Here is a 27,605-nt window from a genome sequence, read left to right as displayed (position 1 = left end):
TTTAAACCAAGGATCACCATTTCAGATACTGGACCTGTTTTGACAATTTGATCAACATTTCGGAGAAGAAAAAAATACAGAAGAGAAAGGGCGAGCAGAGGAAGATGAGGAAGAAGAAGCGATGGAGAAGGGATGAGAGTATACCTTGGAAGATAAAAACTGACGAATAACAGTAGGCGACGTCGAACAAGAACGATGATGATCATCACATATCAGTAGTGCCGTGAAATAGCGATCGAGAGTCCCTGGTTTAAAGGACTGCAAACTAAGCTGCTTGAATACTGTAAACAATTACATATAATGCTAATTAATTTCATAGCAGGCACCAATATGGATCCAAAATGGAAATGAGGTTTTGGTTGGTAGGAGACAAATACAAGGAAAAACTAAAGAAAGAAAGAAACTTACAAATAATACAAGCAATATTATATGTTCTCTCCATCTCTTTCTACCAACCAAAGAAGGCTTTGCCTGGCTGACCATCCTAAACCAACAGATGAAGGAAAACCGGGGCCTAAACCATCCATATTGCATCATGTGTTCCCAGCTGGAAGTGGCCCCATGTTTTGGAGATCCTGGGCAGGCTTGGGCCGCCACTTTGTTCGACCCCTCATAATCTCAGCCCCGCTTTCCAGCCGGAGAAGATGCTGGCACTCGATGCCAGCCTCTGGTGAACCATCGGAACCATGGTTGGACACAGCAGTGAGTGATTGCAGCACAGAGTCTCTCCCACACTCCCTCCTGTACTCCAAGGTCATGCCGGCAAGCTCATGGCTCTCTAGGATTGAGATCGGTGCGCTCTGCATAATAAAATAATAAGATGTGGTCATTACTCAGCGCTACATAACTACTTAAATCATGTCCTTCTACGAGCATGACAATAGCAACAAATTGGAGCAGGTCCACCAACCTAATAACATTAAATGCAGAAGGATAATGGTCAGCAAACTGCTGCACTTTTAGTGGTCCAGCAATGCTGGCAAGGAATGTTCAGAAACAGGGTAAAAGGAAGCAGTGACACAACATGCCATGTGCAACCACCACCACAGAACAGAGTGGGGAATCTAAGATGCTTCTTACATTGTGAAAAGGTTAAGATCTTCACACATGCAAATTGGTTAAGGTAGTCAGCATGCAGTAATTGGAACTCATGGTCTGAAATATGGTATGCCAAAAAAAAGAGCAATTACAGAATGTAGGAACTGTAACATCGAGAGCTTCAGCATTCAAATAAGATATTGTAACTCAATGCAATGGCGATATCTTTTTCCATGGAAGAACAATTCTACCAATGATAATCTGAGTATAATTCTTCGATATTCATGACTACCAGGTGCGAAGAACAATTTTACCAATATGCTAATACCAAGCAAGACCTGTAAAATAACTTGTTATCTGCAACCTCTTAGTGCCCACATTTACATTGGCTCTATCTATACTCATCTTGTAACACAATGCAGCATCCACGGAGATCATTCGGCTAGTTGAGTCCTTGAAGACAACTCTAATTATGAAGTGGAAACAATTAAGTTTTTACCGAAAAGGTACTTCTAAGAATGAAGCTGGTTATTTCCTTTTTTTAAAAACAGAATATTTCTTACATGTCAGATAAGACAGACACTCATCCAAAAGTACTCAACATATGGCTTATCACATGTCAATGTCGTCCTTTTTTACTTGAGATGAAAACAAGAAATTTCCAGCAATGTACTAGAAAGATTTAAAAAGAGTCACCAACTGCACTTATGTAGCCTTAAATTGTCATTTTCCATTTCAAATTAACATCTTGTAACATAAACTAAGTTACCTCAAGGATCCAGCCAATATATTTTACATTGTTCACATGTTGATTGATATCCAAATCACCCCATCGAGGCTGCATTTGATAGCAAGGGAAATAGTTACAAACCACATATATAGCATTTACAGAAACAAGCAAATAAATCTGCAAGAGCTAAAGATGCGGATCACAGACTTACATTCAGCCCCCTTTTAATAAAATCAGCAGTATTATCTTCAAGCTTCTGAACCTTTCTGCTATCCTCATCTATAATAGGATGACGATCCACAAAATATGGTCCTATTTCTGCTCTAACTTCCTCTGGAATTTTAGACAGTCTCCTAGTCAGTTTGTTCATCATTACCCACACACTGCATGTGAAAGCCAAAACCAGGAAACATCATATGAGCCACATAACATTTGCAAAGCAAGCATTAAATATGCTTACTTGTAAATTTTTCAACCACCGAATGAGATCTTCTGTAAAAAAGAATGTAGATGTAAGGCATATATAGGAACCAACCTCGTCGCTCGCAGAACAGTTTGGCCCGTTCGATGATCATGCACATGCCAATCACGACGCATCCCATTTTTCCCAGATGAAGCCACCCATGTATCTATTTCCACAACATCTTCCCTGAAAAACAAAAAAAAAGGATAAAATTACCATACTTAAAAACAATGCATAATAAAACTGCCATAGAAGGAATGAAAAAAGTAAATCACTTTGACCAAGCAAGCAATGGAGAGGCATACTTAAGAACACAAAAAGACTAAATAATAACTAGAGAGAACAATTTATTCAAGAAAAACAGTAAATTTAATACATAAATTTTAACACAAGTAGCATCCCCTGAAAAACTGTTAAACCAGGGTTCCAGTCACAATAGTTGCTACTTGCAGGAGAAAGGCGGTGCACACTCTTTGGTGGGAGCCTCATGCACTAAGCTTCCCTTTTTAGCTCGGTCAAAAAGATTAAGAAGGCTTAGGTTAAAAATAGATGACAATTTCTCCTTGCATGTACCGAAGAAAATTTATGCTAGACAAAACAAAAAAAGTAGCAATCATACATATGAAGTATTAAAGAAAATCCCTTGTACCTATAACTTGCTTAGCGTTGAAGCTTTTCATAATATGGAATGTGCCAAAAATCAAGTATTTCGTCATTAGTCAAGAAGAGAAGCAATGGTTCTAATCTAGAGAAAGAACATACCAGGAAGGATATCGTTCTACAAGGACCTGCATCTTGGTTACTACCCAAATCAAATTTTTCTTAGTCATTTCAGGAGTTGAACCAAAGCCATCAACCAGGAGCCCAGCACTCCTTGCATGGTTAAGCGCTGTTTCCTGCATACAGAATAAGAGCAAAATATGCTAAAGAGGGTTCAAAAATTAGGTGAAAAATCAAGCAAATATCTTTTGCCATACCTGTAGATGATTCATTAAAGTCTCTATAGAAGCTGTTCGATCTGCCCCTATCTCATACGACCGAATGGAGAAATTCTGCCTGAAGTCTAGTCCATCCTGCATCATCTTTCCGAGCCCAAAAGCATCAGCAAGCATGTCAGGCCGCCTGGGCTTCCAGTCAATAAGAGTGAACTGCTTCTCCGCTGCCAAGAAGATAGTGGTTATGGCAGCAAAAAGAAAGCTCCAGTCTGGCAACTGATTGTAGAATGTCCTTGGGGCCGAGGGAGCATCATCCTCGACAGTTTGAGCTTCAGCTTTCAGGCCGACCTTGGTACCATTGACCTTAGGAATTGCTTGGGCCTGTGCCTTGACCTCCATGGCCCCTGATTGTGAGGCAGGCTTAGCAACAATACCTCGGATACCCAAGCGCTCAGGGCCTTCACTGATGGGCTTTGGTGCTTTTGCTGAGGCCACAGACGAAGAAGTCGGGACAGGGAAGAAGGCCGAAGTCGCCATGGAAGCCACCATGATGGAAAATGAGACCTTTCAGCACTCCTCTCTTCTTGGTTAACCTGAACTAAAGATTAAATCCTATAAGATACATTAGCAGATCTCAAGAATTAACTCATGAACAAGATCTCACCACCATTTTTTGAAGGAAGGCTCTCTAACTTTTATTTTCTGTAGAATTTTCTCCAATAAAGTTGACCGAGAAAAGAAATCCGTCTAAACGAAACAAATATTCCGACAAATATAAAGGAAAAAAAATACAAGTGGCCAAGGTCAAATTAACGAACGCACCACATCCAAAGAAATTATAGCGATTCCACCGCCAAAGAACATGTCTTTCCGTTAATACATTCAACCCAAACAAGAAGTCACAGGGATCCATCCAGCAGTCAAAATCCCTCTTTCAATCAACCAAAAAACACATTAGCTCACAACGAATCATCCCCAAACCTTATCTTTATTAGATTCTCCTTCAAATTCCAAAACCTTGTGTTCAAAAATCAAACAGATCAAGGTCAAAAACCCCAACACGCCATTGCAAAACCCGACAAAGATGAAGCATGCTTCGAGAGATCCAAATGCGAGGAAAGAAAACAATTCGAACGGAAGCAGAGATCCGGTTCGAATCTCCGACTGGACGCGGGTCTGAAGACAAACCACGAGAGTTTCGACCGGGTTCTCCTCTTCTCAGCAATGAACCGCCACGGGAGCCCTACCTCGCCGTCCTTCCCCTTCTTCTTCCTCGACGGCGTGGCCTTCGTCCTCCTCCCCCGAGAAAGAGGTGGAGAAGAAAGGCGGAGGGCACTTTTTCGTACTTCTCTTCACATCTTCCAAAGCCAGCGCATATCTACACGGCCCGATTCCGCGTATTTAAATACGTGCGCTGTCATCCTCACACCGCTTCGGTAGTCGGCGCCACTTCAAATACATATATATATATATATATATATATATATATATATATATATATATATATATATATATATATATATATATATATATATATATATATATATAAAATTTATATTTATAGATATAATTTATTTATAAATAAATAAACAAATTAGGGGGTACTTTTTTTATTACATTATTTGAAAAATATATGGGAGAACATAACATGTTTTTTCAAATCAAATTAATAAGAAGGATTTTAATATATGCACATATCCAATTTTTATGGATTAATTATATCAATCATAAAAGGTTGAGAGAGAGATACGACCAATCTTTCAAGAAACTAATTATGCTTGAAGCAAAATGAAAAATATTAGAAAGATCAGTTTCGGAGGGATTTGATGCTATTATTGAATCTTGATGAGATCCAAAGAGTTGCATTCAATCCCACCATTATGTGAGCTACAGAAAGCCTCATCCTGTTCGATGACAGACACAGCGGCACCCCACCAAACTTCTCCCACTCGATGCCTCCATAAATGTAGAACTTGATGATCTCAGAACGCGAGAGGAGGATTGCAAGAACATCGACTCGCAAGTCGACGTGTGCTGCATTACCTGTTAGAACGCATGGGTACGATTATTAGATCTGATTCAAAATATTTTAAGGTTGCTTGTTTGAATCCATAAGATCGTAATCGAATTCTGATCTCATCCCAATGCAGCGTCTGCTCGCTTGAACAGCAGTCGTTACCTTACGTTTCCTTGCATTCAAGAAAGGATTCGAAGTACATCATTCTATCACGGAAGGCCATGGAGTGTTCCTTCCTGAGCACCGGGATTGGGTGGCGGAGGGCTTCACAAGGATGCACGTCGCCACGTATCGCAATTCGGAGCTTTTCTTGCCGCTCGCCGCCGCGACCTTCATTATGTAGTAGCAGTTGCCGTTGTGGCCTCCATTGCAGGGCAAGACTTGGTGCAACAGTTGGCGTGCATTCATGGCGAAGCAAAGATGGACAGTAGCTGCAGGGTCCTAAGTTAATGGCTTGTTTCCGGCTCTGCCATGCCTTGGCGATGAGGACATCGAAGGTGGAGTACATCTAACCCATCTGCTCGACGAATTGGTTCTTTAGATAGGCACTGTACTCCAAGGAGACATCCATGATGAGATACTGAAGGTGGACGCCGAACGGGGCCGGCGGTGGCCCCGACGTGAACGTTGGGCACAGTCTCGACGGTAGATAGTTGCCGGTCATAGCTACTTACGTATTTACCTCATATAATTAATTATATTTAATATTTTTTTATATTTCTAAAAATTATATTAAGATTAATAAATCAAAATGAAAAAGAATCAATATAATTATAAAAAAAATATAAGAATCAAAATACTAAAAATAATTAATTACATGAATTAATCTATAATTAACCAATGATCTCACTGACTTCTTTGTAAGAGCTGCTCTTACAATAGAACTAAACTTCTTTGATCATTGATAATGATCAAAATAATGAGCAATTAATAGCTTAGTTTTCCTTATTTGATGCTCTCCTATGCATCACGTATCGAATGGGCACTGATAAGTTGAATGAGGTCCCCAATGACAAACCAAGAAAACGGAGATTAACCATAAACCATTAAAGGGCCGAAGTAGTTAGGCAAGTGTTGGTAGTCCAAGAAACAATTAAATCACTCATTAAATGCCTCTCATAAATGCTCCAAACCTTCTCTGATCAATCTGATAAACATAAGACAAATCATCCATGAAGAAAATAAAGATAACTATTTTGATTAGATTGATCCGAATTTTGATAAAGTTAATTGAAGATAAGATAAATTTTTATCTACCTTATGAATGATTATTATGCATAGCATGACATAGTTTGTAAAATTCTAAAAGAAATTGTGTATGATGATCACATCATTATGGTTTTCCAAAGTCATGTTAAATTTAAATCAAACATTCTGCAAGCCAAAAACTGAAAGAAAAAAAACTTAGGGAGAAGAAGGATTGGAGAGAGAAGGATGGTGGCAAAACAAAAGTATCTATAGTTTCTAATCTCTCTATCCTTTTTGTTTGTTTCTCTTTCTACAGCACCTCTCACTTGTTTCAATGTCCCAGCTTACACTGTAAGCAGCATGTTCGATTAGTTATCGCTGCATTCATCCATGAATGAGTTCACTTAGGCATGACCCCGATATTAAACTTAGGTGGGCTGCAGAAAGAATTTTAGGTGGATGAGATTAGGGCCTCATGTTCATAGTATTTATTATTAGCAAGGGATCAAAAGTATAGTGGCATCCTCATACTTTGGTGCATGCAGCATTTTTTATCTGGAAAGTTATAAGCTTCCTATGTAACTAAAGATATTAAGTCTTAACCCCATTTCTAGAGAAAAGGAGTCAAAATGCATCACTTATTGATGAGATAAGCAACTTCTTGCAGTGATTGAAGAAATACTAGTCCACCTGAATTGGGACTTGGTGACCACAAGAAAGCCATTAAGGAGCTATTGATTGGACATTTGGCAGCAGATAAGATGCAAGCTTCCACTGCCAGGAAGATGATGACTTGCTAGCTATGAGTTTTTTCCTTTTTATGTTATTGTGTGCTAAATCATCAACCTTCACAACATATTGTTCCAAAGAAAGCTTAGGGGTTTGATCCAACCATGAAATCAAGCATTTAGGGTTCCATGTCATGCTTGGCCTAAATGAGATTAGAGATTGTTATTAGACTCCAACTCTCTGAAAAAGATGATGGTAATCATAAATTTTAGATAGGTTTCCTCTTCGAATTGAATTCAAGTAGTTGTTAATTGGATTCTAAATGAATTCAGTAGGTACTCGGTTGGGATTAATGAGTTCGAACTACAAATAGGATCAAATTGGGGACACCCCCATCAATTATTATTTTTAGATAAGATATCATGCATTAATCATTTTTTTATGTTAACATTATCTATAATATATCGAGTTATTGGGCCACAAACCCTTGTGGTTTGAGGTTCACATCGATCCGTTAAAATGATACCGACTACTCATTCCTCGTATTCATATATTTCTTCGCTTGTCAACTAATTCTTACAAACTTTTTATCAATCAAACTAATCAAAATACATCGTCAACACACCAATATTTAAAATGTTAAATATATCAGATGAAATTTTGAACATCAAAATATGTCAAATACACTACCATCGGGTCAATGTTTAAGGTATGCAACAAGAAGTTAATCACATGATAACCTTACTAATAGATAAAAAATATTTTTATATATTGCATTATTGATTAATAAAGCAAGTAAATCATACAGATTGTTTTTTTTTTTTTCTCACCCAATTGAAGTTCAGTATAGATATCTCATATGTCACTATATTGATCTCCATCTTTGATTATTCTTTGGCTATTAATAAAGATTCTAAATGATGATTGGTATGCTTTGCCAAGGAGCTCGTTTTGATATAGGATGGGAGATGAAGAAGCAATGCGGAAGGAGATGAAGCAATAGGATGGGAGATGAAGAAGTAATGCGGAAGGAGGCAATGACTTCTTCCAAAGTGTGATATAGCTCGTTTTGCACCTATTATTCGCATACCTATCTAATTTATTCACTTTGTTTTCTTCCTCGTGGAAGCAACTCTTGGCCGCCATTAATGGGGGATAGCGACAAGTGAAGTCATAGGTTGGCAAGCTTATATATCGCATCGAATTTAGTCTATTCGTCCATTAGAGAAAACAAGAGTTGTTGAGCTATCTTCGCCATGTCACGATAAGGTATGGGTCACGATAATTTTTGTTAAAATATTTACATTAAAATCCCTATAATTTTTTAAATAAAATAAATAATATTATTTATCCTAATATTGTCAGTTATATTGATAAAAAAATATAACATATGACATGCATCAATCCAAAAGTGATATATAAAAAAGTGATTTTAATATCCCTTATGTTTTTAATGCGTGGAATGTTGAAGTTATCTTTTTGCCGATAAAATTATTGGAAACGAAAGGGACATTCAAATTATCTTTTCAATTTGTACTATTCCAACACATGGTGTCACGTATTTTATCTTCAAAACTATAAGGATCCAAATATAATTTTTTTTAAATAAACCATCATATTAATAAAATTTAAATAAAAAAATAATATATAATTAATTAGATTTTAAAAAAGTAAATCAAATCGAATCAATCGATTTGATTTGATCTTCTCCTCTTTCTTTTTCTTCACGATAGATTAAAAAAAATTAAAAAATAAATTGATTGAAATATGAGGATAAAATTATTTTTTTTAAAAAAAAGAGACCTTTGGATTAATCCTTAATAGGTTGGCATCAACAACTCATAAAAGCGAACTAATGAAATTTTTTGTGAGTAAATTGTCCAAAAGAAATATATTAGTTAACTTAATACCATTAAATGTCTGAGTCAAAATATGAGGGAAGGAGTCACACTCATGACAACGAGTATGGTTAGTTAAGTCATCCGGCGATTAAAAGATTGAAGTGACATGATGATGAGAAGGTTATCAGGGGATCATATATTATTGCAAGGATAATACTTAGATATCCCAAGTTGTCTCCTCCATTTAGGATGTGGATTGCATCGTCGTCCCCCATCCACATCTTTTCTTATAGCGCCGGAGACTTCCATGTCGAAGATAGACTCGCCACTGTGCACCAAAAAGCTGTACAGGTCCTCAGATAAGGGAGAACAAAACTGGTGGCAGGGAATGAATGGTAGCGGAGACGGTGGCACCGAAGACTTGTGCATGTAATTAGATCTCGAGGCAGCAACCGGCATGGATGTTGCCGGAATATTCTTCTGGCACCTCCACCTTCTTCCACATCGCCGTCCCCGCCTCCATGATGTAACCCGTCTGCGCCCCACCGTGGGTCTCCGACCCCATCACCATCAGGCCGCCGTCCCACGCCACCAGATCAGGCGCCACCCGCGCGTCCCCTGGCACTTCCGCCACCGCCCTCCACCCTGCTGCGTCCAGGACCGACAGTTGCCCCCCCTGATCCCCCCGGCTCATGTACAGCCTTCCGTCCCCGCCCACGACGCACGTCTTCGGGCACGTCCCCTCGTCCAGCTTGTCCTCCTCCATCGCCCCCCACTGCCCCGCCGCCACGTCGAGCGCCTCCGCCGTCCTCGAGAACCGCCCCTGCGCCTCCGTCGAATACCCCCCGATGACGTAGAACCGCCCGTCGAGGCAGACTCCGCGGCATTCATCTCGCTCCATCGCCATGTCCGGCAGTGGCGCCCACGTGTCGCTGGCCACGTCGTACGCCATGGCTGACCGCAGCGCGTTCTTCTCCTCGTCGTGGCCTCCGGCCACGACTACGGCCACCCGGCCACCGACCGAGGCCGTGGCGCACGCGAAAAAAGACCGGCGGGGGCCCGGCACGGGGGCCCCTCGGCGCCACGACCCAGTGGCGAAGTCGTAGACGTGGACCCCGTCAGAGGCGGCCCATGTCTTCGGGTCCCATCCCCCGACCACCACCAGCTCCCGCTCGGCAGCCGCCATCCGGCAGAAGAACGGCAGCCCGTGGGGGAGGCCGGGGACGGGCGGCAAGAGGCTCCAAGCGCCGGTGGCAGGTTCGAAGAGCGAGAGGCGGTAAGAAGGTGTGGAGCCTCCGACGCTCTTAACCGCAGACGACCCAGTGGCGGGGGCCGATTCCGCTTGGGCAAAGGCCACGACCGATCGGGTCAAGCCGGCGGCTTTCCTGATACGGTGGAAATAGGGCGAGTCAAGCTCTCGCTTCCACAGGCGGCAAACGGAACGGGCCGTAGGAAAGCCGCGGTAAGGGATGCGGACGAGGCACTCCCGCGCTATGTCATCCGGTAGTCCCGGTAGTAGCTGTCGCCTCATGATACTGTAAACCTAAGTAAGTGCAGTCTATTTAAGCGGAAAGAGCTAAAACCCCGAAGAAAGCTTCTGCTTCTCTTCTTCTATCTCTCTCGTGAAGTGAAGGGAAGGGTATTTATAGATGGGCATATGAAGCAGATAAGAAGGTTAAGAGTTACCGAAGGGTGGACAAAGAATAATTAGGATGAGGAGGAGAGGAATGAGATAAGGTAAGGAGGAAGAAGACCTGCCGTTGGCTGTAGGTTAGAGGGCAGACTTGGATTCTCGAGTGCGCTGAATCGTTGCTTTGATGGATAAGAAGGAAGGAAGGGCGAGACGGGAACGCACGTCAAAGGGACGATGCGGATGAGGAGGAATTCCGACAGGAGCGGGTCCCAAGACAGCCGTGTGGGGTGCGATCGTGCGCCACGTGGCTTGAGACGAGTGGCGTTCGGACGTGGTCGGCGGGCGGGGATCTTTTGGGCTTTGCTTTGTCGATTTTTTGGTGTTTGTGTGACGCTCCGTTGGGGCCTTTATCCAATTTTTTATTACTTTTTTCCTTTATGTCAATCAAGTAAGAAAATAACTTCGTACAGTAAATGAATGATTATGATGGAAAGAAGCCAATGAATGAATGGCTATAAAAAATATTTGGATGATTTGCATTTTTGCCCTTTTTTGTTTTTCGAGTTCATCGTTTTTAATCCGAAAGTAGGGAGTGAATATCGTATAGTCAGTGAAGGAAAGTTTTATATTTGATATACATTTTACATAAATATATATATATATATTATAATTATGTGGATAACTTTATACTATATAAGGTTATGATTTTGATCCAGATAATTTTGATTGTAATAATCAAAATTAAAGAGATGTTTTTTTTACATACTAATTATATATTATCCCTTATAATTAGTTAATTTTAATATCTCTATACTTTAAAAATTTTATATTGATATATGTATAATTAAGAAAGTAAAACATGTAAGTTTATTTATCCTAATGACATCAGTTTTACGAAACACAAAAATAAATGATAAAAATATAATTTTAATTTTTTAGTTAATTGTGACGGACGACATCAGTGATAATGAATTACAACACACACAACTGCCAAGCAACCCTTTCGTTGCTTTAAATCTACGTTGATATCGACATAATTGTCGAGTAATGAAAGGACTGTCAATGCAGATGTCGAGTAGCGTCACTTGTCATTTGCATCAATGATTCTTTCATAACTGTAATAACATTAATGTAGATGTAGATGTAAATGTAGAACGAGGCTGCTTACATCGATGTTATCCGTTAGCACTGATATTGTCTGTCACCACCGACATCATCCACCACCGCTAACTAGAATATTAAAATTATTTTTTTATTTTTTTATTTTTTATATTTTTATTAGTAAAATCGATTATGTTATAATAAATGAGCCTAGATGCATCACTTTCATAATTATATAGATGTTAATTTAACTTTTTAAAATATACGGAGCAATATGCCTAATATAGTTGACTAGTAATACATAATTAGCCCTCTCTTTACTTTATGACTCAATATATAACTTTGATTATATATTTGGATGATTTGGATTTATACTTTTTTTTTTGTTTTTCGAGTTTAACGTTTTTAATCCAGGGAGGAGTGAATATTATATAGTTAATGAAACCAAGTTTTATATTTGATATACATTATATATATATATATATATATATATATATATATATATATATATATATATATATATATATATATATAAACCAAGCTTATGATTTTGATAAATTTGATTGTAATCATCAAAATTAAAGAGACAACTTAATAATTCATGCCTCTTTACTTTACTCTGTGGATCAATTTATAACTATGATTATGATAACTTAACTTATAATATTATTTGATCAATTACTTTACTCTGTGGATCAATTAAACTTCTAACAATCGGAATAATTCATATTAAGATATTCTATTTTTCAATATACTATCGTATATATAATTAATATATCATATTTGAATCTATATAAGACGTTATTTGATACAATGAAATGAATTTTTAATAAATTAAAAAATATAAGTGAAAAAAATCCATGATTTCATAATCAATCATCAAATTACGCTCTTAAAGGAAAATATTGATCGCTTAGATCAATCCATCGAGAAATAGTTGACCGCATTATAGTTTGGAAGCCCATCAAGAGTTCATCCGGATGATGATCCACATAGCACACCAAAAGCACTCAATGTGTTCGATGCTCGACCACGTAGCACTTTGAAATGCTCACGAAGTCATTCTACACGCTTCAAAAATGCTCATGACATCGATATGGATAATTAGCAACTTTGTATGCCAAAAGCACATTTTATATGCATTTAAATTTATTATAATTACGAATTGATAAGCTTCAAACGATTTTTTTAATCAATTTTGGTAATTTAAATCAAAATATTATACAAGTGTCAAAAGATAGTTTTTATATTGACAAAAAAATTAGATAAATTACATATTCATGTAAGATATGTTGTTTAAGAGTAATACGATTAACTTTTGATCGTCAATTTCACATGATTATTATATCATCTTTCGGGAAAAAAAAGTTTGAGAATCTAACTCAGAATTAATGAATTTGTGGAGGGAGAAATTAAACAGATTCATTTTTGCAAGAATTAAATCAAATCAAGGCTATGTTCGAAATATTGTCGAACAAATGTAGGATTTAAAATCTCATCCAATATATTTTTTATATTAAAAAAATTAATACTTAAGAGATCAAATTATAAAAGATTGAGAATTTAAAATCTAGTTCGATAAACTTTTATACATAGAATATTAATTGATCGTGATGTATTTATTATATCTGATTATCAAATATTGAGAGTTAAAAATTTTATTCGATAAAATTTTTATATCTAAAATATTAATTTAATAATGATGTATCAAATTTACTTATCAGAAATTAATATTTCAAAACCTTGTGAGATAAATTTACGATTCAAAATCTCATCAAAAAATTTTCCTCTAATATTAAAATATGAGTAGGAGATGCCCACATCCATTTTGGCTTAATATATTCACTTAGTCCTCATCTATGATTTAATGAATTATTGGAAAAAAAAATGTTCCAATTTATGCCATCTTTTGGAATTTGCAATACGTAATGCTATAATGCAAATAACACGACGCCATGACATTATTGCGAAGCAATTATGTCCAAGGAAAATAAAGCCAATATTTTTTTGGCAACTCGAGGAAATTGGAGATATAGATTGTTTCTTTTCATTGATTATGAATTTGATTTACTAAAAATTCATGGTTTGAATTAAGAAAATTACATCTCCACATTCTTTAATATGCACTCGCCATCATTTTTATCTGTCCTTTGCGGAAAAAGGAAAGCCAATTTGTGTATTTAAATCTATCCATTATTTTAATACAAATTAAAAATAATTAATTCGATTGATTTAAGTGTATTCAGTATATACTAAAACCACATATCCATATGATCCACAATCCAATGCAACGCAAAACTATGTTTTATGCTCATCAATCCTTGCTTCTCACCCTTAAATATATAAATATATAGTAGTTTAATCCACTTTATTCATAAAAATATAATGATATTCTTGCCCCCTATTTAATACTCATTAAACATATTCTAACATAATTTTGATATTGATGATATACTATTATTACATGTGATACTAAAAATATATTTACTCCGATAACGATTCAACATGTGACAACAAAACTAGCAAAGATATGACACATAGTAGCCCAATCAAGGATGAAGTAGTCGTACTCAATCAATATATTAGTCATATGCATATTAGTTTAAAATATGATAATTAAAATTAATTATTATTTTATTAAAATTATTTTAATTTTTGTTAAAATTATAAGTATCAGAAGGATTACTCCACTAACTTTGGTTTTAGTACATATCAGTATGCACTCAAGTTTGTCTCAACCCTTAAAGCGAATATATTGAGTTGATTTAAATATATTAGCATTATATATATATATTATATTTTCTAAAACCCATCATAAGTTAACTTGCAAAAAAAAAAAAAAAAAAAAAAAGGTGGCTATCATTTTAATTGGCAAACAATTAAGTTCATTCAGTTTATATGTCTTATTTTTGTTATAAATGAAATTTATTTTATTTATCTTTAGATCTTATTAATGTTGGTACTTCTTGGAAGCGTGGTTGTGTATCGCGTGACCGTACGGTGAACCTAACCCAATCTAGTTCAGGCAACGCGGCGCCTCAGCACCACCGGGTGTGCTCCAAGTCTCTTCCCGCCGCCGCCCGGCAATTTCTTCTTCCCCGCTTTGCAACCCTAACTCAAGCGATCAGGTATACATCTACCATTGGAGTGTAATTTATTTACGGGGTTTTGGATCCTCCCGTCTGTTCCTCTTTCTCCCTCCCCTTCTCCGCATTCGGAACCCTAACCCCCAAATCTTCGTGGTAACGTGGAAATCCCTCGATTGAAAACATCCATGTCGGCTTCAGCTATTCGTAGTTGCGATTTTGATCGAATTTCTTTACAGAGACCCGATCTTGATGAGATTGGGTTGTAAACACCTCCTGTGTCGGTATCTCTTTTGTGTGCGTGCGTGTGAACATATTCGTTTTTGCTGATTCGTATAATTAGTCGCATAATTTAGCAAAAACACATTCTTATGTGACATCTGGAACGAGGTTTCAGATCGATGGAGCACTCTTCGAGTGAAGATGACGAGTTGGTCGAGGATTATCTGGATTTTGAAGATGATATCAAGGCATCAGATGTTAATCATCAACATGAAGAAGCTGCAACATCCGTTGCCAGCAGTAACATGGCGTTAGTCGAGCAGGCCATTGAAAATGAGCTTCTTGCTGCTGATGATGGTGATGCGAAGAATCAGGTGCCATGTCTTGGAATGGAATTCGAGTCTGATACAGTGGCAAGGGCATTCTACAATGCCTATGCATTGCGACTTGGCTTTGGCATTCGAGTGGCACGGTCACGCAGTGAGAGGCGGAAGGGGGTTGAAGTGATGGTCATGAAGAGGTTTGTCTGCTTAAAAGAGGGCCACCACAAAAAGAAGGTTACTGAAAATGGCACCAAGAAGAAGCGCAAGCGTCTTTCCATCAGGGATGGTTGCCCTGCCATGATGGAGGTTGTTCGGAGGGGGCCTGAGAAATGGGTTGTCACTAAGTTGGTCTTGGAGCACACACATATGGTGGTCAGCCCAGAGAGGGTGCGTGAGATCCAGCTCAGTCGCCTCTCTGGAAAAGATAGGGAGCATCAGGACTTCCTGAAAGAGATGCGGCGAAGGCTATTTGGAGAAGGAGATGCTCAAGTCCTTCTTGAGTATTTCAAGAGGATGCAGGCAGAGAATGCTGGCTTCTTTTATGCAATGCAGGTTGATAACAGGAATTGTTTGACAAATGTGTTATGGGCAGATGCTAAAGCCAGATTGTCTTATAATTATTTTGGAGATGCAGTTACTTTTGACACGACATATAGGCAGAATAAAAACATGATACCATTTGCTGCATTTACCGGTCTAAATCATCATGGACAGACAGTTGTTTTTGGATGTGCCTTGATGATAGATAAGACAGAATCCTCATTTGCTTGGTTGTTTGAGACATGGCTGACAGCAATGTTTGGACGCCACCCACTGTCTATTACTACTGATCAAGGCAAGGCTCTGGCATCAGCAGTTGCAAAGGTCTTTCCTGACACGTGTCACCGTTTATGTAGATGGCGTGTCCTATCTAGATGCAAGAAGAAGTTGTCTGATGTGTACCGTAGGCACCCCACCCTTCATGATGAATTAAAGACATGCATCAATGATTCTACCACGGTTGAAACCTTTGAAGTTTATTGGAGGAAAATTCTTGATAAATATAATCTTAGGGAGAACTCATGGTTGCAAATTCTATATAATATCCGCCACAGATGGGTACCAGCATACCTAAGAGACTCCTTTTTTGCAGAATTGTCTACGACTTCGAGAGTAGAAAGTATGAACAGGTTTTACAGAAGAAACTTTGTCAGAGAGAGCTCCTTGCAAATGTTTATTGCAAAATTTGATCAAGAAATGGACAACGGTTATGAAAAAGAAGCCCAAGAAGACTGTGCTAGTCTCAGTACCCAACCAATTCTGAAAACTGACTCACCTATGGAGAAACAAGCTGCCAGTATTTACACTAGGACGGTATTTGAGAAGTTCCAAGCAGAACTCGTCGAAGCACTGAACCACTATGCGGTGAAAATTCAAGATGGATCTATGATCAAGTACTCTGTTGGACGGGATGGGGATGCTCATAATCAATATATTGTTTTCTTCGATGAGCCCGAGAAGAAAGCATATTGTAGTTGCTGCAAGTATGAGGTTTCAGGAATACTTTGCAGACATGTGCTTGGTCTCTTCTTGGCATGTGGAACCATTCTTCTTCCAGAACATTGCATTTTAAAAAGATGGACTAAGAAGGCAAAGAGTGACTCGGTAGGACATGAAATTGAGCTTGAAGTGCAAAATTATTCACAGGATTCACCAATCTTGTGGTACAATGATCTCTTGCATTATACCATGAAGTTTGCAGAGAGAGGAGCAACATCTTCAGAGGCATACAAGATTGCAAAGGATATGCTGCAAAAAGTCTTTGCTCAAATCATTAGTTATGAGGAAAATGTGGCTGAAGGGATGCCTCATCACGTGGGAAAGGTCTGATATAATTGCTAATATGGGAGGAGTTGATGCCATTACTACAATGGTGCATTCAAAAGCAGATGGATTTGGCCTTTTCTGTGGCATTTTTTAAGAGGTTATTGTAGTCATTTCTTAGTTGGTTGAGAAGTGCTTTCTCTTTTTCCAAGCAGGTTACTTGAATTCAAAGGCGATGAAAGTGTCCTCCGCATAGTGACATATGACAAGTATAGGTCTACACTTTTTTGTCTTAACTTGCTGTTTATGATTTATCAATGGCCATGTTGATGTAATACTTTTATTATGAAAGTTGCAGCTCCCCCCCCTCATGGCCAAGGTTTCATGGCTAGCATCTTTATGTAAATTTGAGTAGTGATGGTTAGCTTGTTCTTTCTTTTAGTTATTTAAGGTTCCAATATTTTCTTTTTATACTCGTGTGGTCGAAAGCACATTTAACTTATTGATTATGGTATTAAATGTGTTCTTCTGCGCTTTCTTTTTATTTGATTCAGATTGGTGGACTCATAGTAAAGTGTCCATGAACGGCCAGTGACCAGTTATAAATTGTGGATGTAGATTCCCAAAATAGGGTGAAACATGTCCGTGCATAGCATATGATTACTGGGATTGCCTCTTTTTAACGATTAATGCCTCTTTTATATTAAGATATTAACAGGTGTTTTTAGTCATGGTGCATATGTTTTTAGTCATGACACATGATAGCTATTTGACATGTACATGTATGACAGTTTTTAACGGTGGCTGATAACAAATATCTTGCAGCAGTAGTCCCTTCAATTTTGTCATTCTAGTCATCTGCTCCTCGGTAGTACCTTAGTGCACCATGCTTGCCCCGTTGTATTGCCAAAGTAGTTGTGATCTGACTGCTGCCTGGGATTGGAGCAAAATCATATTAATTAATTTATGTGGTAGCAGTTCTTTTGCTGAGGTAAAGATAAATACCATGCCTTTAGCTGCATTTATTCATCAGTTGCAGCAATAAAATGTCCTCATTTATCTTTGATCCATTCTTGAGTCTCAGGATGGGAAAGATAGCAGTAACTGTGGGATCAGCAACTCCCAACATGAGGAGCAGATCTTGGATGCTAGTTGCTCTCCAACAAAATAATTAGACTTGGATGATGTGAGTGTAAACCCAAGTGCAGCTATCATCTTGCTCGCTGGTATTGAAACCTGTTATTTGTTCATGAATGCATTCATTAATATTCTGTCTTTTAATCTACTTTAACTTGAGATTTGCTCTGCTAAGGAGGGATTAACATTCTCATACCGAATGGTTGAGTTGTTCTATAATTGTGGCAGATTCAATTTTTTGTTTATCAGAAATGCCAATTGGATGGGCATACATAGAACAGAAACTAAGCATACCCATATGCTATCGTTTAAAGTTTATTTGTTTTCCTTTCCGAATAATGCTGAAACTGAAATTTTGATTTATTATTGTGTCACAGCTGCATAATTTGTGAATTTTAATTTATTCCTCTTTGCAGGTTGGCTGTGGACCTTTCTTAATCCATTTATTTTATTGGTAGATATTTTTGTTCCAATAAATCAACCAGCTTGAAATAGCATAAACTACTATGTGAGAAAAGCGGGAATGTGATCTCATTCCTCAGAATAACTCGATTGCTTTAGCAGGCTTTCTCACTGACTAGTTTTTCAGGTAGTGCAGAAAAACAATCTTCTTTGCACAAGATGATAACCAAATGAATAGGTTAAGCAAGCTCAAGTTAAGGTTCTCACCATCTCGTGTTGTTTTTCTTATTTCCATATGACATATTTTTCATTTCAGTTAATTGTGGGCTTTTGTGATTTCTCAACCTCTATGTTGGATTTCCTACTTAATTGTCTTGACCCCTTTACCTGTGAAGCTTGCAACTATTGCATGCACGAACCAGTGTGGTATTGGCACTGTACTTTAAACCATGCAAATGGAATTCTGGCATAACATGTAGCCCATGCCAACCCACACTGGTGTGGGATGTTCCGTGCCAGCATGCACAGTTGTACTTTGATGTGAAAAATACTAGATTGCAAGAATGCTTTTTTTTTTTTTTAATTAAGTGGGGATCTGGAATGCCAAACATTGAAGGTGTTACTTTTGATGCCAAAATAATACATTTTGATGTGTTGATTCATTTTGTAGGTCAATACCCCCCGGTCATCATGTAAACATTCGTGTTTTTGCGGTGCCAAGAAATTTGATCGGTCTATTATGTTTCTTATTATTGACATCTAATAACCTGATTTGAGGTTCCACAAGTGCCTAATCTTACATCCATTTGCTCATGGTACTGTAGGTCACTGGACCTTATTTTTGAAGCTGCAGAGTATTCCACAGCTATTTTCGTGCCGTCTGTTTGTGTGTATCACCTGAGCTTCTCATGGGGCAGGTAGACAAACCGGAGATTGTCAAAGTTTTAATGTAAGTTGTTATGCCAGATAACATTTGAATCAAATATACTTGAAATTCTAGTACTTTTTGGGTTGCTAGATGCTTAACTAATCAATTTGAACTGAATTATCAATATGCATGTTCTTTGTCGCACACAGCTGAAAGCTGTTTGTTTCTTGGTTCATGAAACTTTACTGATGATAATGGTCAACAACATTTTGAAACAAAGGCGAAAAATCAAATATACTTGAAATTCTAGTACTTCTTTGGGTTGCTAGATGCTTAACTAATCAATTTGAACTGAGTAATCAATATGCCTGTTCTTTGTCTCACACAACTGAAAGCTATTTGCTACTTGATGTTGGTTCATGAAACTTTACTGATGACAATGGTCAACAACATTTTGAAACAAAGGCCAAGAATCTGATTGAATTAACTTATGCAGTGGAATTTGCAATTTTCTGGCAAAGATTAACTTCTTTTGTGCACTAAATTTTCTGAGGACTAAATCATGTTTTTCCGCAGAGAATTGTCGGCTTTTTTAACAATAACCTTTTATCTGAAGCTATATAATTTGTGCTGATCTGCAGTACCAACTAAATCATGCTTTTACCAGTATAATCTGACCACAGTACAGTTTCAGTGAACTAATGTTGCTTATTCTTTCTCTAATCAGGGTTACCATACCGTAGCTTGATGAAGGGGTTAATGTGACGTCTCTGCCTCAGGATTATTATGGTATTCATGGATATCATTGGAGATAAGCAGCTACACTTCCAAGGAAAAGATACAGTTCTTGGAAATGATATTGTGGCACTTATCATTAGTCATTTCAATTATCGTGGGCAACAAACATTTCATGAGACGCCTGATGTGGTATCACTTGAGGTCAGAACAGAGAAGTTGTCTACCCTTCTCCTCCTCCTGTGATTTCTCTTCTTCTCTTTATCCATTTTTATCTGTTGTTCTATTATGTACCTGTTCGTGCAAATACCCAATTCTCCCTACAACAGCTGTGAACACTCGGCTAGAGCTGGGGGTAGTTTGGTCATTTAAGCAATGGAGTTTCTCCCTATGGGGTCCACATGGGGACCACAAACACGATTTACTTAATACGACCATTCAGGGAGGGCCACGTTGTCGAAGGACGGATTTGGTATCGTGGGCTGAGGCCAGATTCGCCGTTGCGTGTTCTCCTGTGGACTCGCGATTTGTTGGATTTTTAGGTGTAGTCATAGAGAAAGCATTTGTAGTCACAGAGCTCACATCTCTTTTGTCCTATAAGAATCGAGAAACAAGACATTGGCGTCCAGCCCGAAAAGTGCTGCAGGCCGCGTTGCCTGGCCCTCTTGTCTCCTTGGCGACTCTTCGCCGCCTGAGACGCCCGCCGATGGGATCCGACGCGCCGGCCCTGCCCCCGCCGACGACGTACTTTTGGGGTGACGTCCCCGGGGAGGATGAGTACTACGCGTCGCAGGGCGTCCGCAACCGGCAGTCCTATTTCCAGAGCCCCCACGGCCGCCTCTTCACCCAGTCCTTCCACCCCGTCGACCCCGCCACCGGCGCCGACCTTCCAGTTAAGGCCCTCGTTTTCATGACCCACGGCTACGGCTCCGACTCCGGCTGGCTCTTCCAGAAGATCGCCATCGCCTACGCCACCTGGGGTTATGCCGTCCATTGCGCCGACCTCCTCGGCCACGGCCGCTCCCAAGGCATCCGCTGCTACCTCGGCGACATGGAGTCCGTAGCCGCCGCCTCCCTGTCCTTCTTCCTCTCCGTGCGCCGGGAGTCGCCCAGCATGCCGGCCTTCCTCTTCGGCGAGTCCATGGGCGGCGCCGCCACCCTACTCATGTACCTCCGCTCCGAGCCGGGCACCTGGACGGGGCTCATCTTCTCCGCCCCTCTCTTCGTTATCCCGGACGACATGAAGCCTTCCCGCCTCCGGCTCTTCCTCTACGGCCTCCTCTTCGGGCTGGCCGACACCTGGGCGGCGATGCCCGACAACAAGATGGTGGGAAAGGCCATTAAGGATCCGGACCGCCTCCGGGTCATCGCATCCAACCCGCGGCGGTACACGGGGCAACCCCGGGTGGGCACCATGAGGGAGCTCGCCCGCCTCTGCGACTTCTTCCAGACCAAGTTCGGCGAGGTGACCGCGCCCTTCCTGACGGTGCACGGCACCGACGACGGGGTCACGTCGCCGGAGGGATCGAAGACGTTCTACCAACGGGCAGCGAGCGCCGACAAGACGCTGATCCTGTACGAGGGGATGTACCACTCCCTGATCCAGGGCGAGCCGGAGGAGAACAGCAGCAGGGTCCTGGCGGACATGAGGGCGTGGATCGACGAGCGCGTCGAGAGGTATGGCGGAGGCGAGGCGTTCAACGGGCATTCCCACGGCATGGTGGAGGTGGCTGTGAACTGAACCGGAGTAATCACGGTCGTCGCCGCCGCTGTCCGTCAAAGGCTCGGTATAGATTCGGTCTGTCCTTTTTCTTTCTGTGAACGTGTTTGGCGTGGAAAGATATTTTATTGGATTCGATATTGAATTGTTGGATTGCTTATTGGTCAACGCTTATAGGAATGTAAGTTCATCTCGAGTTGGCTACCAATCCCTATTGCTTGTCAGTGCTATGTTTCTCACCTAATTAATAAGAACAATGAACTCAAAGAATAGGAGAATAGAAAAAAAAAAAAGAGTAAGATTAAAATTGACTAATAAAGATACGATAGCATCGTATCAAAATTGAATACGATTAAAATTAATTAATAAATATAAAAAAATAAATAAGATTAAAATTGATTAATAAAGATCCGATAAGTATCTTATTATTAATCTTAGAAAAAGATTATCCATAGATAGAGATAGAGTATTTGTCACGATAAATATTGAACTTTAATTGATCTTATTATTTAATTTTTTTTAAATATTATTATATGAGATTATATGTCAAATTATGAAAAGATGAATATTTTGACAAGAATAAAAAATTTAAAGTTTTTCTCTCTTAGTTGGAAATAATTAATAAAATTTTTGGGTTTAGAAAGTAGCAACGAAATGGGTGAAACAATCTATTTAATGTGGTAGGACAATTTTATTGGAGATTAATTGTATAGATTATATGATAACAGCATGGTTTTATATGAACCGATAGAGATTAAATATATCATTTGCTCGAAGAGAGATGATTTATGAAATAACATGTTATTTAGTAAGTAAATGCCCAAAATTGTTAATAGTAATTCAGCATTATGGTAGGATAAGTAATGTGCCGAATTAATGTTTATGAACATACGGTGGAGTTTTGAGATGGTGATATCGTGATATTTTCCTAACAAAAGTTTCATAATGGTTTCAATTTTAAAAATATAACAAAAACTAAATATATTTAATAAAATGATCGATGAAAATCATATGATAATGAAAATTGCGAAATCTAGTGTGATGTGTTTCTTCGAGAAGTGGAGGTTTTGATCTCCTTTGATTTGATTGGAGAGACGATATGTGTATGTGGTTTTTTATTAATACAAGTTTTTTTCTTGAAAAAGTAAAACAAAAAATTATCTATTGAATGAACTCTTGTGTGATTTATTTTTCCGAGAATTAAAGGTTTTGATCTCTTGCGTGTTGTTGTTTTTTTGTTAATTATATATTATTCTTTATAATTAGATAGTTTTAGCATTTTGGTTCGTAGACTTAAAAAATTTATATTGACTTTATTTACTCTAACGTTATCGGTTTTATCGATGGAAGATGAAAACGATAGATAAAAAAATAATTTCAATGATAGTCAGTTAATTATATATTATCTTATATAGTTAGATCTCTTTAGTATTTCGATCTTTATATTTAAAAAATTTATATTGAAATATTTATGGTTATGAAAGTGAAACATTAACAACATTTATCCTAACGTTGTCAACTTTAAAGTCGATGGAAGATCTAGCAGCATATGCATGAACGGTACTATATCACTTTGCCTCACTTGCCTTGTCTTTCGGAATATTGGATGAGATTAAGGAGATAGAGTTGTGTTTAGATTTATATCGATAAGATTGACTTCTACCACCACAATCACCCACGATATTATTGTTTGTCATCACCGTTAAAATTATATTTTTGTTCATCATTTTCGTATCATTCATGTTGTATCTTTCATCAATAAAATTGACGATATTAAATTAAATGAGATTAAATATTTTAGTTTCATAACTATATAAATTTTAATATAAATTTTTTAAGTCGGATTGGGATATTAAAGATGTCTAACTACAATTGCTACTATGTAATTAACTTGAATTTTTCTTGATATAAATTATTTTTTTAGGAAAATTTGAGATTATCAACGTCATTTGCACATAATCTTTTCGGATGCGTGAAGGCAAGAAATCTTAATTGCACGCACGAAAGCCCATCCAAATCGATCGGTGTTTTATTGAATTGGGTATACGCACAAAATAATGCTAAAAGAATAAATACTTTTGTCCAAACAAGTAACATAAGATTCTTGCAAGCATCGAGAGGAGATAATTAAATAATATATTATATTAGGAAAATCGATATAGTGGCAAAAGTTATTTTGATAAAAATAATAATTTTTTATATGTTAAGTTAAAAATTTGTTATATGAGTTGGACTTATTTGGAGCTTATTTTTGACATTCCACTCATTAACAATATATTCGTTCAAAACTTCGGAGTTATTGTTGATTAGGAGAGAGGATTTTCCTCAACAGAATAGAGGATTTTCCTCAACAGAGTAAGAGATTTTCCTCAACAGTAGAGAGATTTCCTCGTATAGTTGAGAAAATCTTATCTGTTATCATGACGGCGACGTGTTATCATGACGGCGACGGAAGTGAAGAAGTCAACGAGAGAAAAAGCGAGAAGAGAGCCTGCTCTAGGCAAGTGGCTCTGATACCACGATGGAAATAATAAAAGATAAGAACAATTGTGATTATATCACACCAAGTATGAGATACAATAACATTTCAATTGCCTTGACCAATCTCGATCATTACAATGGTCCAACTGTAAATCGTGTGTAAATCATGTATAAATTATATATCGCTCATGAGTAAATCATATATGAATTATATATCGATCATGTGACACTGAGATATCGATCATGTATAAAGATGACTTGAATCCGAGATTAACGGAATATAGGAATCAAAATAATACTTTGGGTATCAAAAGTAGACAATAAAACAAGGCATATATTAGGAAAGTTAACCCACTACCAAAAGCTTATATCGGAAACAAAATCTTTCGAGGAATCAATATAAAATAATCTGTCTTAATTAATGACACGCCAAACATGTAGTCGCTTTCCCTATAAAAAGACCAACAAAAATCATCATCAAAAGCACTCAGAGGAAGTAGGCTACCAATAAGAAGAGGTTTTGACGTATGATCGCTTCATGAGAAAACAATGTGTTCTTTTGCATCTCTTGAAGATTTTGTGCTTCATGATGTGTTGATTATAATTGTTGGGATATTGCACAAAAGTTTTTGGTCACGATAATTATTATTATTTTATATTGTGCTATTTATTTAAGTTGAAAATACATGAGAAAAACAATATATATATATATATATATATATATATATATATATATATATATATATATATATATATATATATATATATATATATATATAGAATTAGCAATAATAGAGAGATTTTATCATTCCACTCTATCTAATCTTCCATGACATCAAGGAATAGTTTTCATTATCTAAAAAGAAACAGTTCTCTCTATTCATTATTGATATGTTTATTCATGTTCCAGGGGTGATTAATCATGCCACCAGTGACCGTAAAATAAAAATTAAAGGTAAAATTAGTTCCACAAAATATTCAGATTATTTTTATGTGTTCAGTTTTTCTAGTCAAAAGTCTTTCATCCTAATTCTCAGCAATTTATTTGTTCTCCTGTGTATTTCCTTTTCTTATGTTTTTGATATGGAAATCAGGTGTCTTAAAATATAGATTCAAATTTATGCATTCATGCTGTGGATCAAAATGATTTTAGTTTAACATTCTTTTTAGTTTAATGATCTCCTTTCTTTCCTAAAATTTGTTATTCTACGTCGAACTAATTCAAAATAACAAGTTACTTCCTACATTGTCAATCTTCTTAGATGTATTTGATTTCTAAATTTTGAAAACTAGAACCAAATCTCACAAGGTTAATTTCGATTTCATTTCCGATGGTTTTAGTTCTAGTTTAAACTATTATTTTTTTTAAAAAAAAATATTTTTAAAATTTTTAATTATAAAAAAGATTAAAATATTCTTATAAATATTCTGTTGGAGGGATAAATCGATCATTTGTCCCATCAGCCTCAAACGGTGTGGTTGGATCATAGGGCTAAAATGGTTGATCAAAGCCTTTTATGTTAGGAACGAATCGGCGATGGAGTGAATTAGTGCAGTGGAAAAAATTATCGATTTCGGAAAATATTCATTCGTTGAAAATCGATCGAAAAGATATTAACTTAAAAATACTTTCATAAGCACGAGGAAGTAGAGCAATGAGTAACTAAGTTGAATTGCAGCAAAAGTAAATAGCAAAGTAGAAAGCAACAAATCGATTTTATAGTGGTTCGATCGTTATGACCTAAATCCACTCATGATTCTTCTTTCGTGGAGATCACTTGTATTCACTAACGGTCTTCCTTCAATAGGCGAAGATCAATCACCTTTTTACACCCCTCTTCTTTTTTACATTTCCGATGGTTTTCTAGTTTAAACTATCACTTTCTTTAAAAAAAAATATTTTTAAAAATTAAAATATTCTTATAAATAATAAATTGGGAGGGATAAATTGATCATTTGTCCCTTCAGCCTCAAACGGTGTGGTTGGATCATTGGGTTAAAATGGTCGATCAAAGCCCTTTAATCTTATTTTTTGTTTTAAATTTGAAATCGTCGTCTCGAATCAGAATCGAAACTAAATCGTTGAAGGCTAATTTCGTTTTGGTTTGATTCGGATTTCAACCCAATTCGATTCTGGTTTGAATGCAACCTTCGTGTTGGGTCTAACATTATTATTATTCTCCATTTATGCTGAAGTTTGAGTACTATTTTTCCATACAAAATTAAAGGAAACGAAGCTTTCAGACAAAGTCAAGTTTCTACAAACGTCGAGACGATTCGTTTCAAAGAAAGGTAGAGAGGCATAACCTAAAATCAACTCAAAATATCGGGAAAGATGAAACCATAATTCCAAGTCTCTTGATTCCATTTTTCTTACCCTGTTTGCGAGAAATCTAATCTTGACTAAAAATGTTATCGTTTTAGATTTCTACATGCAATATGGTTATTATTAAGATAAAGAATGTGAAGATAAGAGTGAAGCTAATTATTCTAAGACGATCATAATTTCTATATTTTTAAAAATTATATTGAGATCTCTAACTTCTGAAAGTAAAACATTTAACGTCATTGCTCTAGTAAAATTATTATTTTTATCTTGATTTTTAATCCTATAAAATTATATTTTTAACCCTGTATAAGGATCTTGATATTTTATTTTTGTAAGTACGAGGATCCTAATGTAACTTTTGAAAGTGTAGGGATCGAGATGCTAAAGAGGGCTAATTTATAATTAGCCCAAAGTTTACTAGGGATGAGAAGTTCAAAGATCACATAAAACGAGTATGCATCAATTATTCATCATGTTTTTTATGCTTCAAGCATTACTACTGTTGTTTTAAGACTTATACATGTTCTTTGTGCTTCAAAGATCACATACAGTCTAATTCTTGAAAAAGATGAAAACAAGATTATGAATGAAAGATAAGTTTAGCTCTCAATGTAAAGATGTGTTCGACTAATTTTTTCCCTAATTATATATATATATATATATATATATATATATATATATATATATGTATATATATTCAGAATATATTTTGACTCACTCATTTGTTTTTTTACGAGCCTTAACATGTTAAAATGGATGAGTCTTTGATTAAGATTAGCATATATAGTCACATACACCAATTAAACCTAATGTCGTTGGACATC

General features: G+C 37.3%; 4 protein-coding genes across 8 annotated transcripts; 2 read left to right on the top strand and 2 right to left on the bottom strand.

The window, feature by feature from the left end:
* Positions 1-291: 291 nt before the first annotated feature.
* Positions 292-4,533, bottom strand: LOC135637540 (palmitoyl-acyl carrier protein thioesterase, chloroplastic-like). Of its 5 annotated transcripts, none has more exons than XM_065150113.1 (7): positions 4,414-4,533; positions 3,209-3,759; positions 2,994-3,127; positions 2,304-2,417; positions 1,980-2,151; positions 1,808-1,876; positions 292-800 (listed from the first exon to the last, which is right to left on the bottom strand). In XM_065150113.1, the coding sequence occupies exons 2-7, from the start codon at positions 3,713-3,715 to the stop codon at positions 534-536; spliced, it is 1,263 nt and encodes a 420-aa protein (XP_065006185.1). In that variant the 5' UTR covers positions 3,716-3,759; positions 4,414-4,533; the 3' UTR covers positions 292-533. The 5 variants fall into 5 exon arrangements, with proteins under 5 accessions (XP_065006185.1, XP_065006184.1, XP_065006187.1 ...); XM_065150112.1 differs by having other exon boundaries at positions 3,209-3,764; positions 4,414-4,529; XM_065150115.1 differs by having other exon boundaries at positions 3,209-3,764; positions 4,355-4,526.
* Positions 4,534-9,111: 4,578 nt separating this feature from the next.
* Positions 9,112-10,742, bottom strand: LOC135637826 (F-box/kelch-repeat protein At1g80440-like). The gene has a single exon (XM_065150642.1). The coding sequence runs from the start codon at positions 10,470-10,472 to the stop codon at positions 9,375-9,377; it is 1,098 nt and encodes a 365-aa protein (XP_065006714.1). The 5' UTR covers positions 10,473-10,742; the 3' UTR covers positions 9,112-9,374.
* Positions 10,743-14,643: 3,901 nt separating this feature from the next.
* LOC135638679 (protein FAR1-RELATED SEQUENCE 5-like) lies at positions 14,644-17,651 on the top strand. Its single transcript, XM_065151946.1, has 2 exons — positions 14,644-14,803; positions 15,159-17,651. Exon 2 carries the CDS (start codon positions 15,163-15,165, stop codon positions 17,173-17,175), a length of 2,013 nt encoding a protein of 670 aa, XP_065008018.1. The 5' UTR covers positions 14,644-14,803; positions 15,159-15,162; the 3' UTR covers positions 17,176-17,651.
* A 153-nt stretch (positions 17,652-17,804) lies between these two features.
* Positions 17,805-22,195, top strand: LOC135638680 (caffeoylshikimate esterase-like). Its single transcript, XM_065151947.1, has 3 exons — positions 17,805-18,100; positions 18,194-19,597; positions 20,244-22,195. Exon 3 carries the CDS (start codon positions 20,370-20,372, stop codon positions 21,990-21,992), a length of 1,623 nt encoding a protein of 540 aa, XP_065008019.1. The 5' UTR covers positions 17,805-18,100; positions 18,194-19,597; positions 20,244-20,369; the 3' UTR covers positions 21,993-22,195.
* The last annotated feature ends 5,410 nt before the right edge of the window (positions 22,196-27,605 follow it).

This window comes from Musa acuminata, chromosome BXJ3-5 (genome assembly GCF_036884655.1).
Source record: "Musa acuminata AAA Group cultivar baxijiao chromosome BXJ3-5, Cavendish_Baxijiao_AAA, whole genome shotgun sequence".
Lineage (NCBI taxonomy): Eukaryota > Viridiplantae > Streptophyta > Magnoliopsida > Zingiberales > Musaceae > Musa > Musa acuminata.
This window is presented reverse-complemented; position numbering and strand designations above follow the sequence as displayed.